Consider the following 14014-nt stretch of genomic DNA (forward strand, 5'->3'; position numbering starts at 1 on the left):
TTCTTCTTGCCTTTCCACAATTAAGATTGCTTTTATCAATCAAATAGTGGTTTGAGAAGCAGTGAAACTTTTAAGATTCTAAGTAGAAGCCACATAAATCAAAAGTAATTGAGGAGATGACATTGTAAACAGCACACTATATTTTGTATAAAAAATGAGGGGAAAAAATAAAAATATATATTCCTATTTGCTTCTACTGTACCTAGACCTTGGAAAGATACACAATAATAAAAATCACTTCTTATTGAGGTTGCAGAGTGAGAAGACAGATGCATACAAGGTCGGCAGGAAAACTTATATTGATAAGTTTTTAACATTTCTGACTTTTTAATGTTTATATGTTATATATGAACCATTATTTTAACCACAAAAGAATTAAAACCTAGGATTGTTCAGAGGTTTCTGGTCTATTTCAAGATATTTTCTTTTAAAATTTGAGTCAAGTTATCAAAGTTATGCTTGCTATTAAAAAAAGTTGTATTCTTATAAAACAACATTTAAATCTAGGCTGTTGAAACACCATAGTCAGGCTACTTCTTTTATGATTAAATTATAAGGTAAGATATTCACACAACACAGAAGACTCTTTAAATTGCCTTAAGAGGGAAAATTCAATGTTTTGACATATTATCTACTCTTCAGATGTTCAACTCTTGCCAAGGCAGGTTTAATGCCCATGCCTTCTCATTTTTTGGTACAGCTATTCTGCTGGATTGTTTTCCAACTAGCTACTCCAAAGTTGTATTGCTATTTTGGCAAATTACTTTTTCTTTGTTAATTATCTGCTTTACACATTCATCTCCAAGAGGGAAAGAACTAGTTTATTCATCTTTCAATCAATGAAGCTTAATAAAGTGCTCTGTGTATAGCAAGCATATAGATACAGAAAGTCTGCCAGATGGCTGCAAAAAACATGGGCTAAATTTTACTTCATATTTCAAAATTCAGAGAAAAACAGTACTCTTAAAAGGCAGAGACCAAAAATAGATCACTGCAGATTGAGTACAAAGAACCGTTCTATTTCTTCATCTTTAAAAAAATTAAAATTTTAAAGTATCAATGAAGAACATGACAAATGCATTCAGAAACGTTTATCTACAAAGAATACCTTAGTGCCTCCAAAGATACAGTAACTCCAATTTTTATTAAATGTAAAGACTTTATGGAAACAAATCCAAAGCTATCCCATCATGGGAAGAACCTTCTACCTTCCAGTTATTTTAAAGTAAATTCAGTATTCATAGACTGTACAGTTAACTTATACTGTAAAATAAACAAATATATAAAGAAAACAAATTGAGTTTGATATGCATTTGTTTTTATCTCATATGATGTCAACAAATTTCACAAGTTATTACATGTTGCTATTTTATTTAATATCTGCAACATTTTACATTGTTTATGAAGTAGTTACTTCCAGAAGACTGATATTTTCCTTCATGCCATGTCTTTGGCTAGTACTACAGATGTGATTTAGTAGGAACCATATGACCAAACTGATTCAAATTCTGTCTTTCCTAGCCTGAGACCTAAGATCCTGAGTTATTACAACCCTGACTTTGTCTTCAAGTTGAGATGCTTCATAGATACTTTTCTTAAAACAGGGCTATTTAGTGTAGTTTCTTTTTCATGAGACACAGGAGTGTTTTTGATACAAAAACATATATATTCCACATAAGAATTTAAAAACAAAACATTAAAATAATGATTATATTTTATATAACTTAAATGACAGGATTAACTAAAATATGATTTTTTTTAACACAATGAACTTAAAATTTTTTTTGCTATTTGAAGTAAAGAAAGTTATGTAACAGTTTCAAATACACAGACTTTAACTTATGTTAGTATCCTGTTATAAAAAATAATTACCATATAAAGAATTTAAAATATGCAAAAGTAAGTAGTTCCATTTAAATTTATATTTAATACATTGGTGTCAATGAAAATATGCAGACTTGCCAAGAAACTTCTAAGGTTTCAAGGATAAGTTAAAAAAACACCTGTTTCAGGCTTCATTTATTGCTACATAATGACTACTTCAAGGGTCATCTGGCCTGTCGTCAATCACTCTCAGAAGTGGTATATACAGTGGAATACTTTGGGAGGAAAGGAGGAAAAATAATGCACTGCAATATAAAAATATCACCTATTTATAAATTATTAAAGATTTATAAAACACATACCAAATCACATGTTCTCGCTATAAAAACAATATACTTAAATATAGAAGCACAAAATCCTGAAGCACCCACAATTATTTTAATAATACCCATTTAATCAACAGAAAGTCATATATATAAAATAATAATTTGAAAAGAAAAAAGGCAAAATTCTGATTTTAATGCAAATAATCTGTTTATCTAATCATGGAGGTAGGTCTCCACTCCAATTAAACAAATAAGCTAATCTGCCTTATTCAAAGAATTATCATATAAGTGTAAGATCTGGAAACTGGTCTGTGCCATTGAAAGACATTTTTAACATACTTTAGAAACCAGTAATTTCACTGGCATATAAACAAAACACGTATTTCCCTCATAAGGCTGCATCTGAAAGGAGCCTTCACTAAAATCGTTCTTGGCATAACAGTGCAGATACTTTGGCTTTAGCATTTAAACACCACAGTAAATGCTACAAATTTCTTAAGGACAAAAGAAATCCTTGCTTTTCCAGTACTTGCAAAGTGTAAAGCTTCAAAAACTGTGGATCTCTTCCATTTTTTTGAGATTTAAATATTGTGCTAATGATTTTTAAAACATCATTGCTGCCTAAAAAGCAAAGCTTACAAGTTTCAAACATCAAACATATTTTCTTTTAGTGTTTGTGGCATTTCAGCCTTAGTGCTGGAGTTAGTTTTGACAAATCAATTTGTAATATATAATACAACTCAGTTCTTTCACTCAAAAAGATTTTCTATAATAAAAAATACTAATTCTATTTCTAATGGTAAACTAGTAGAGTTGGAGGTCCCACCATGTATCACAGGGATTAGAGCACTATCAAGATCATTTAGATAGTGCTGAGGAAGAAGTCGGCCTTCAGATCCTGCCTGAAATTCAACCTGGGGAAAAAAAAAATATCTTGGTAAGTTAACCCTACAAAGTGAGCAATCTTGTTTTAGTTCAGCAAATGAATATAAAATAAACTACTTAACAGTATCATTCTATTTAAGCATGTTAATACCTAAATCAAATCCCTTATGATTATACAGTGGAAGTGAGAAATAGATTTAAGGGACCAGATCTGATAGATAGAGTGCCTGATAACTATGGACTGAGGTTCATGACATTGTACAGGAGACAGGGATCAAGACCATCCCCATGGAAAAGAAATGCAAAAAAGCAAAATGGCTATCTGGGGGGGCCTTACAAATAGCTGTGAAAAGAAGCGAAGCGAAAAGCAAAGGAGAAAAGGAAAGATATAAGTATCTGAATGCAGAGTTCCAAAGAATAGCAAGAAGAGATAAGAAAGCCTTCTTCAGCGATCAATGCAAAGAAATAGAGGAAAACAACGTAATGGGGAAGACTAGAGATCGCTTCAAGAAAATTAGAGATACCAAGGGAACATTTCATGCAAAGATGGGCTTGATAAAGGACAGAAATGATATGGACCTAACAGAAGCAGAAGACATTAAGAAGAGGTGGCAAGAATACACAGAAAAACTGTACAAAAAAGATCTTCACGACCCGGATAATCACGATGGTGTGATCACTCATCTAGAGCCAGACATCCTGGAATGTGAAGTCAAGCGGGCCTTAGAAAGCATCATTACGAACAAAGCTAGTGGAGATGATGGAATTCCAGTTGAGCTATTTCAAATCCTGAAAGATGATGCTGTGAAAGTGCTGCACTCAATATGCCAGCAAATTGGGAAAACTCAGCAGTTGCCACAGGACTGGAAAAGGTCAGTTTTCATTCCAATCCCAAAGAGAGGCAATGCCAAAGAATGCTCAAACTACCGCACAATTGCACTCATCTCACATGCTAGTAAAGTAATGCTCAAAATTCTCCAAGCCAGGCTTCAGCAATACGTGAACTGTGAACTTCCAGATGTTCAAGCTGGTTTTAGAAAAGGCAGAGGAATCAGAGATCAAATTGCCCACATCCACTGGATCACTGAAAAAGCCAGAGTTCCAAAAAAACATCTATTTCTGCTTTATTGACTATGCCAAAGCCTTTGACTGTGTGGATCACAATAAACTATGGAAAATTCTGAAAGTGATGGGAATACCAGACCACCTGACCTGCGTCTTGAGAAACCAATATGCAGGTCAGGAAGCAACAGTTAGAACTGGACATGGAACAGACTGGTTCCAAATAGGAAAAGGAGTACGTCAAGGCTGTATATTGTCACCCTGCTTATTTAACTTCTATGCCGAGTACATCATAAGAAATGCTGGGCTGGAAGAAGCACAAGCTGGAATCAAGATTGCCGGGAGAAATCTCAATAACCTCAGATATGCAAATGACACCACTCTTATGGCAGAAAGTGAAGAGGTACTAAAGAGCCTCTTGATGAAAGTGAAAGAGGAGAGCAAAAAAGATGGCTTAAAGCTCAACATTCAGAAAACGAAGATCATGGCATCTGGTCCCATCACTTCATGGAAAATAGATGGGGAAACAGTGGAAACAGTGTCAGACTTTATTTTTTGGGGCTCCAAGATAACTGCAGATTGAAGAATCTAAGCTACTCCATTTTGTAAGGTTCCGGGGAAATAGCCTTTGGAAATCCAAGAGCCTTTGGAAATCCCCTGACCTCACCCCACCACCTGCGAACCAATCAGAACCCTTGGCCAGCACGGGAAATGGGAACCAATCAGCACCCGTGGCCAGCCGGGAAATGAGAACCAATCAGAACTCAACACCTAATAACCCTTCACCAGAAGGTGACCAATCAGACCCAGAGACTCCCAGTTTTCTAATTTTTCGAACAGGAATACCCTATATAAGCAATGTAACCCAGAGCTCAGGGCTCCTCCCTATAGCTGCTGCGTCGGTATACCCAGCTCGAGCTTGGTAATAAAAACTCTTGCTTTTGCATCGGATATCGGCTCCCTGGTGGTCATTGGGAGATTTCGAGACTTGGGCATAACATTTCGGGGCTCGTCCGGGATCTCCCACTGGCTCCACGGGAAGACCAATCCAGAGAGTCATCTGCAGCCGGTAAGCTTTTTTCTGTCTTTCTTTTCACTCCTGGTAGGGCCTGGTTTCTGAGACCGGTATACAACTCAGGCGGACGCGCCGAAGAGTCACCGGTGGGGGTCGTTGGGAGATGTCCCTGACCCCGGCGTTGGGGGACGGAGTGCCCCTGTTCTCTGTAGACGATAGCGTGTCGCTCCCGCTGAACGGCCGGAGGCCGTCGTCGTTCGGGTCTACCTCCGGATTCCCAGAGGTGTATTTCTTCTGTCTCTCTGTCTGAGTGGCTGTTCGTATTGTTTGTGTTAATTTACCAACATCTGACTGATCCAGGGACGATGGGGCAACGCCATTCTAGCCCCATACCTCTATCCTTGGTTTCTGATAATTTTAAGGAGATCAAGATGCACGCTCATGACCTCAGTGTAGAAATTAAAAGGAATAAATTAATCACTTTTTGCAGCACAGAATGGCCGACCTTCCATGCAGGCTGGCCCTCAGAGGGCACCTTTAACTTGGGAACTGTACACCAAGTCTGGGATATCATCTTCTAACTGCAGATCGGACACCCTGATCAAGTTCCCTTTGTCAGGACATGTCTCCTTGGACAATTCATTTCCGAGTGTTAAACAAGAGCCCAGTTTCGGGCCCTGGAAGGGGTCCCTCTTCCTGCACAAATGGCGACTCTGGTGGGGACTCTTATTCGCTGAGACTGACATCCTGACCACTCGGGGTACTGAGGGGCCAGCTTGCCTGCCAATGGACCAGACCCAGCGGCTGCAACTGGGACTCTTTTGTCCCTGGTCTCCTCCTGACACGGACAACTGGCCAGAGTGCCCTGACCGGTAAGGAACAAGAGATTTTATTGATCTCTCTCCCCTTCTCTCTCTGTCTCCTCTCCTTAACCCTTCCTATCCTTCCCTGTTTTTCTAGTCCCCCCGTCCTGGACGCAGGAATTTGGTCAAAGGGCCCTCAGCCTGAGCTGCGGATTGGAGACTGATCACCTCCTCTTGGCAGAGAACTCAAATTATGGTTCTGATTTCTGGTAGGGCCGAGTTCCAGTCCTCCCTTCTCTGAAGGCCCAGGGAAAAGTCCCGTAACGCCTGGGTATCTGTAGGTGGCAGGAGACGTCTGTAAGGCCACCCCTTTGGCCCCCCTCTCCTGCCTCCTCTCCCTTCTTTTTCAACCTGGCTTCCTTTCCTCCCTTGAAATCTTTGATGTTAGTACTTAGATCTGAAGTTCTGTGTCTCTATAGGAGGTTTTCTGAGAGACTGTATTTTTGTATTTAAGAGCTTCCCTGGTGGAGCCAAGGTTAAAGTGTCTGCCTGCAATATGGAAGACCTGGGTTCGATCCCTGGGTCAAGAAAATCCCCTGGAAAAGGAAATTTTTGCTTTGTCTGGCAACCATGTGGTTTAGACCTGCCGCCATTTTGTTAAAACTTGATTTTCTTTCCCTGTGCCTTGAGACCAGGGCTCTCAGAAACACTTATCTAGACCATCTCTAACTCCTGATACTGAGGAAAAAAAAAAAAAAAAGGACTTGAAGCTAGATCTTGCACTGTGTCTGTCTAAATATGTCTTGGTAATATTTTTGTATATGAGCTCTATTTATTTGGCTTAAAAAAAGGTAAGCGCTTACAAATCAAGTAATTCTAAATTAAACAATAAATTCCAGGTTTATGTGAACTAGAAAATATTCAATGTTAAATACCTGATATTAATGTTTGTTTGTTGACCTATTTAATATAGACATGTCTTAGAGTACTTAACATTAAGTAAAACGTTAAGTAAAATATTTTCATTGTACCTAGGTTTAATATGAGTTAAATATTATATCTGTTACAAGTCTGTCAACAAGGAAATTACCTCAAGTGAAAAAAAAAAAAACTTCTAAAAAATGTAAATGAGATATGAGCTTTTATATAAACTCTATTAAGAATAATTATTCTTTAGAAATATCCGTCTAAAACAGTCTCTCCAGATTGGCATAACTTAAAATCTGACCAAATGTTCTAAACCCTTTTAATTGATCTCTTTGATAAAACTTCCTAAATAGAACTCTTTTGAAGTTCTTTTAATCTCTAGCTAACTTCAGGATGTTTCAGAGGGCCCCAGGAACATCCCAAAGAGAGATATTAAACTGTGCTTACTTGGTTGGTTAAATTACATGGAAAAGATTATCAGATGAGTAATAAATCCGCTCAGGTTATAATGTATGGTAAAATTACTAATACAGATACCCTAAAAATTATATGTAGTTTTTTAACATTCTGATATGTCCTGGTATTTTAATGGAAAACCTGATGACTTCACAAAAGTTAGCAAAAGGACTGTATGAACCAGCAAATATGCTTATAACTTTATGGTTTCTATCTGAAAAATTATGGAGTTGAATCTTATGTTTTCAGGGAGTAGGGAAAATCTTCCTCTCAAACTAATTATGACAATACTTTGGTAAAATTAAGCGTTATAAACAAAACAATTATATTTTCTGACTCCTCTAAAAATTGGAAGTTCTTAGGTTTCCAGTAAGTTTATCAAATGAGTTAGGAAAGTTATCTCATGGATACAAAAATCTCAAGAAATTTTTGAGACCTTAAAAAGGGAAGAATTCACCTAGATTTCTTAGGCAAAATCTGTGATAAGCCTTTGGTGTGAGTTTCCCAACCCTGTTTTATTTTAAAAGTTCAGTCTGAGACTATAAATGTTTCAGCAAAATAAAAAGGCTATGATCAATTATGGTTATAAAAATCATCAGACCAAAATCAGTGAGAACAGACCTATTTTGCAAACAAACTAGCCTTAATTTGGTTATATTTCATAAAAATAAGGGTAACTTTAAGGAGAAAAAGATATTTCAAAATGTTAAATACCAGTTTGTTATGGAGGGTCTGCATCTAGTAAGACTCATCTCTTAGATAGTTCTTTGCTGTTGTGTGATGTTAATGTAAAATTTAATTGAATTCTTGAAGAACACCCTAAGTTTGTTTCTGAAGCTTATCTCAGTAATCTGTCTTTGGATGAAGATCAGATGCCTCATGACCTGCAACCAGGACTGGAAAAAGACATAATTTAAGGGACTGTCTCCAACATGGATAGAAGGACTTTTTTTATCAGGAGAAACTACACTACACCAGGATGAGAAGACGACGACATCAGGGGTAGACAGCTTCCCCAAGATGCTAGACCTGATTCGTATGATCATTTATGTTTTCTTGACTTCTTAGACCTTTGCATATAAGTCAAATGCTTTTCTATCATAGGCCTGATCCTATGCTAGTTTTAAAAATCAATCCAATTGTTGGTTTTGTGGCCAATTACCTGTGTCTAGTTCTGGGTTACCTTGGTAAATTTCTCTACTACCAGACTCTTAACTGGTTGGCCCTGAGAAAATTTACTTAAAAAATTAGTCATTTTCAGGTCACTGTGATATTACTAGATAGGATCCCCTCACCGGGCCAATTAATAATGCCTGCTCTGACTCTGGCTATAAATTTCAGTGTTTTTTTTTTTCTATTACCCAAGCTCAATCAGAACGAGACAAGTTTCTGCAAAGGAGGGAAAAATCTCCCACAATTATGGGATGGATTTATATAGATAATACCAGGCTACAGTAATTTAGGTTTAAAGTCTCCACTACATTAAAAAAAAAAAAATTAAATCATACTAAAGATAATCAGTCTAGTAACACTAGAAAACTGGGCTATGTGCCTTATAGATGGTGCCAACATGTAATTTCCCTGGAAGATAAAGATTCTACAGGGCAGACTAAGTCAGATGACCTAAAGATATACTGGGCTACATCCAATGGAAGTTCTTAACATAAGTCTTACTTGTGACTTTACTAATACTGCTGGCTATGTTATTTGTATTTCCCCTGTTTTACAAAATTGCTGTTTCTTACACTGTCAAATATGTGTGTGAGGCCTCTAATAGAATAATATATAGTCCCATATGAGATCGATGATGGTAACAGTGTAACTCTAGATATGGCAAGAAGCAACAAGAGGGAATATTTTCCTGGACCAAAAAGCTAGTAAGACAAGTGGTCCAGAGAATTTTAGATACTGTTTTATGGGCTAGTCCAGTAACAGCACATTGAGTGGCCTGTCAACAGAATCTTTGCCAAACCTGAGAATGGACATTCTCAGCACCATGGGATAAAATGGTCATGAAGTGCCCCCCCTCATAATCATGGTCAAGTTTATGAGCAAAAAGGGGCTCTGCCCAACTGAAGACTGACACTCTCCATCTGCATCTACAAAGATTAAATCATGGCTGCTGCAACTGCTGACTTTCAATGCTCCTGAAAGGAGTTCAGGGTGAAAATCAGGAATAAGGCACTCTGTGCTCTGGGAAAAACTGGCAGAACAGGCCTTCAGATAGTTAGATCTTTTCAGGAGAAGATTTTATGAGTCCCAATTCTTGCATCTTCTCGTACCTAGAGAAACACTGACGTCATTAACGGTAAAATCTGCTTTGGCTATTAAGGAAAAGATTACAATTAAAAGCCAAAATAGAGTAGCTATGGTTCAGATATCCTGGGAAATAACTAGGTGATGCTATGGGTGTACTTTCAGATTAGACCTTGTATTGCTAAACACTTGAGTTTTCTGGGTCGTATTAGGCTTGGATGCCACCATTTTCATAACAATGTCTTTGAGCCCCAACCCAGGTAGAAGATGGTAACTTCAGACTGAACACAAGATTCCAGGAGCATAGCTCTGTTGCCTAACCACCAACCAATCAAAAGGGGTCACAAACCCTGCAACCCTCACCCCAAATGTTGCCTTCTGTTCCTGGGGACCAGAGATGACCATCCTGTTAGGTCTCTTGTTTGGCCCTTGTCTATTTCATCTCTGAGAGGGGCCAACTAAATTGCTGTTACTACAAGGGTAGAAGCTGGTTTCAGATGTGGAAAACCCCAACTTAGATCAGGTAGAGAGAGACTTCTGCTCTGCTAGGCAGGCCTATGCCCATGCACAGCCAGAAGAAGTTACAGAAGAAAGAGACCTCCGCCCCAATTCCCAAAAACTGTCTTGAGTATGAAGTCTCTCAGGGTGCTGCGTTACGGGAAAAATGTTTTTATGTGAATCACTCGGGGGTAGTCAGGGAGTCCCTGGCCAAGATAAGAGAAGGGCTGAATCAGAAAAAAAAAAAAGAAGTCTCAAAATTGGTTTGAATTCTGGTTCAACTCATCCCCCTGGTTCACAACTCTCATATCCTCCTTGGTGGGGCCCCTGATTATATTGTTACTGCTACTCACCCTCAGGCCATGCTTACTAAACAAATTAGTGGCCTTCATTAAAAGCTGCACCAACATGGTGCAGCTCATGGTGCGCAGATCCCAATATACAGCCTTGCCAACGGTCCCCTTAGTGGGAGACAATATAGAGCTGACCCCAGACCCATGATTGGGTCTGTCCTGGATCCTAGAGAAGGGGGGAATGAAGAGTCTAAGCTACTCCATTTTGTAAGGTTCTGCGAAAAGAGCCTTTGGAAATCCCCTGACCTCACCCCACCACCTGAGAACCAATCAGAACTCAACACCTAACCCTTCACCAGAAGGTGACCAATCAGACCCAGAGACTCCCGGTTTTTGAATTTTTCGTGCGCGAATACCCTATATAAGCAATGTAACCCAGAGAGCTGCTGCATCGGTATCGGTGGGATCCCCAGCTCGAGCTTGGTAATAAAAACTCTCTTGCTTTTGCATCGGATATCGGCTCCCTGGTGGTCATTGGGAGATTTCGCGATTTGGGTGTAACACAGATGGTGATTGCAGCCATGAAATTAAAAGATGCTTACTCTTTGGAAGAAAGTTACGACCAACCTAGATAGCATATTCAAAAGCAGAGACATTTCTTTGCCAACAAAGGTCTGTCTAGTCAAGGCTATGGTTTTTCCAGTGGTCATGTATGGATGTGAGAGTTGGACTGCGAAGAAGGCTGAGCACCGAAGAATTGATGCTTTTGAACTGTGGTGTTGGAGAAGACTCTCAAGAGTCCCCTGGACTGCAAGGAGATCCAACCAGTCCATTCTGAAGGAGATCAGCCCTGGGATTTCTTTGGAAGGAATGATGCTAAAGCTGAAACTCCAGTTACTTTGGCCACCTCATGTGAAGAGTTGACTCATTGGAAAAGACTGATGCTGGGAGGGACTGGCAGCAGGAGGAAAAGGGGACAACAGAGGATGAGATGGCTGGATGGCATCACTGACTCGATGGACATGAGTTTGAGTGAATTCCGGGAGTTGGTGATGGACAGGGAGGCCTGGCATGCCGTGATTCATGGGGTCGCAAACAGCTGGACACAACTTATCGACTAAACTGAACTGAATACTTCATATTTTCATTCATAAAATAATGTTTTATATTCTCTTTTATTTTCCCATCTACTACATAAATTATAATTGTCCCTCCCACTCTTATTATGAAAATAAAATTGCCACTACTTTACTTTAGGTCTCTTCTCTATGAACATGTAAAACACATGGTGGACCAAGGTTTTGAATAATTATCAATATGACTTAAGCAAAAACCCCATGGTATTTTAAAAAATATCTACTTAAAAATATTTTTAATTTATTGTAAAATAATATTTGAATTGAATTTTGCTGGTGAAAATTATATTTTAATACATATGACTAAAAAAATTAACAGTAATTACTCAAATAATTATCAGATGCTTCCTTAAAAAAGGAACTTTTAATAGATAAAAATATAAGTTCTTTTTTCCAATAAGAACTGTAACACACCCTGCCTGAAGAAAAGCAAACCTTTAGCATATGAAATTATTCATGTGAAGACTAACCATTCTTGGACTTCCCTGGCGGTTCAGTGGTTAAGATTCCACTCTTCCACTGCAAGAGACATGGGCTGTATCCAAGGTTGGGGAACTAAGATATCACATGCTGCACAGCACAGCCAAAAAAAAAAAGATTGACTGTTCTAATGAAAAACCTGGAGTGAAATCTATTATATTGGATGTTGGAAGCAGCTAAAAATGCACATTAAAATACTACTGAGTACCAATTTTTAACCTAGTAAATTGGTAAAGTTCAAAAGTTTGATTATATGCTGCTTTGATAAGAATGTGAGAGAAAGAATACTATTATAAATTGTGGCAGAAGTATAAATTGTCATAACCTCTATTTGAGACAATATGGTAATATCTACTGAGTACACACTTGGACCTGGGAGTTCCAGGAATGTTATATACTCACAGTTAAGCAAAAGCAAAATATTGTGGATACCTTAAATATCAAGCAGTACATACTAAACATGCATAAGAACTAAATAAATTATGGTACATTTATATAGTCAACTACTATGCATTAAGAGAGTATGTAATTAATATGAAATCTCCCTAAGTTAAAGAACTGCTTTTTTTTAAAAAAAGTGAAAAAAGTAGAACAAAAAGGACATACAAACTTACTTGCTCACACATGTAAATTACAAAGAATACACAGAAATGGATAACATTTGATTGCCTGATTAGGAAGGGAGGATGAAGCAGAGTATGGAAGTCGACTAAAGTGTTAGGAGTCAAGGGCAGGTAGGAGGTCTTTCCAGGGCTATTATCTCAGCAACTCTACTGAAACTGTTAGGGGAAGCACACTGATTGAAACCGCCCACCCTGGCCAGGCACCCTAGTAACTATTTGCATGAGTTGTTTTATGACAGGAGATCCTGATAAGGAATACGGAACTAATAAGCCACCACCAACTAGAAGAGTTCGGGAAAGGTCTAAAGGAGACACCACATGTCCGTCCACTTCCCGGAATCCCTCTCGCTAGCATCCATCTTGGCTGAGCAATGTGTGCGCCACCAGGAAAGACTCTGAATTAGAATGATTGGCCAAAGACAAGCCGGAAACTAATCCCATCACCATAAAACCCGAGACTGCGAGCCATGCGGCAGAGCAGTTCTCCTGGGTTCCCTTACCCTACTGCTCTCCACCCGGCTGCCCTTCCCAATAAGATCTCTTGCTCTGTCAGCACATGTGTCTCCCCGGACAATTCATTTCCGAGTGTTAGAAAAGAGCCCGTTTTCAGGCCCTGGAAAGGGTCCGCCTTCCTGCAACAAAACCATTTACATTGTAGTCTGGAGTTAGTACCTCTAGAGGTCACCAATTAAATTAGAGAATTGTGTGAATGCTGCTCTCTGAAAATGTTTAATGAGGTGGCTCTAATATATATATACACACATTTGTGAGATAATATCCCTGGAAACTCCTGCTCAGGATCCTACCAGACCTTGCCCTATGTATGTCTTCATCTGTGTATCCTTTAATGAATTGACAAACATAAGACAATGTTTCCCTGCATTCTGTGAGCCACTCTAGCAAATTAATTAAACCCAAGGAGGAGTGGAGGTCATTGGAATTTCCGATCCATAACTGGTTGGTCAAAAGCACAGGTGATACCTGTGACTGGCATATGAAGTAGGGGAGGAGGCAGTCTGGTAAGACCTGGAGGTTCTGATGCTACCTCTGGGTGAAAAAAGTGACAGTCATGTCAGACTCTTCGACCCCATGGACCACAGCCCACTAGGCTCCTCTGTCCATGATCTGGATTTCCCAGGCAAGAATACTGGAGTGGGTAGCCATTCCCTTCCCCAGGGCGGGTCTTCTCAATGGAAGGATCAAACCCGACTCCTGCTTTGCAGACAGATTCTTTACCATCTGAGCCACCAGGGAAGTCCCTCTCTGAGTAGATCAGTGAAAATTAAGTTGAATTCTTAAGATACCTTGCTTGTGTCTGAGAATTGCTTACTGGTGGGGAAAGCCTCTACACATCTGGTGACCAAGTGTTTTCTGTGACTAGTTAAAAGAGACACACTGGAAAGAAATAGTAGAAGAAGTAGAAGAAATAA

General features: G+C 38.9%; 1 protein-coding gene across 3 annotated transcripts in view; it reads right to left on the reverse strand.

Moving 5' to 3' along the window:
• Positions 1–800: 800 nt before the first annotated feature.
• Positions 801–14014, reverse strand: part of ZFYVE16 (zinc finger FYVE-type containing 16) — a 67020-nt gene continuing 53806 nt past the window's right edge. For 2 of the 3 annotated variants that reach the window (XM_040239432.1, XM_040239431.1), the window contains exon 18: positions 1297–3064. In XM_040239432.1, coding sequence (XP_040095366.1) covers positions 2900–3064 — 165 coding nt within the window. In that variant the 3' untranslated portion in view covers positions 1297–2899. Of the gene's footprint in view, positions 3065–14014 lie in introns of all 3 variants that reach the window. The other variant, XM_040239433.1, reaches the window with a different exon arrangement.

The sequence above is a fragment of the Oryx dammah genome, unplaced genomic scaffold (genome assembly GCF_014754425.2).
Source record: "Oryx dammah isolate SB20612 unplaced genomic scaffold, SCBI_Odam_1.1 HiC_scaffold_5, whole genome shotgun sequence".
NCBI lineage: Eukaryota > Metazoa > Chordata > Mammalia > Artiodactyla > Bovidae > Oryx > Oryx dammah.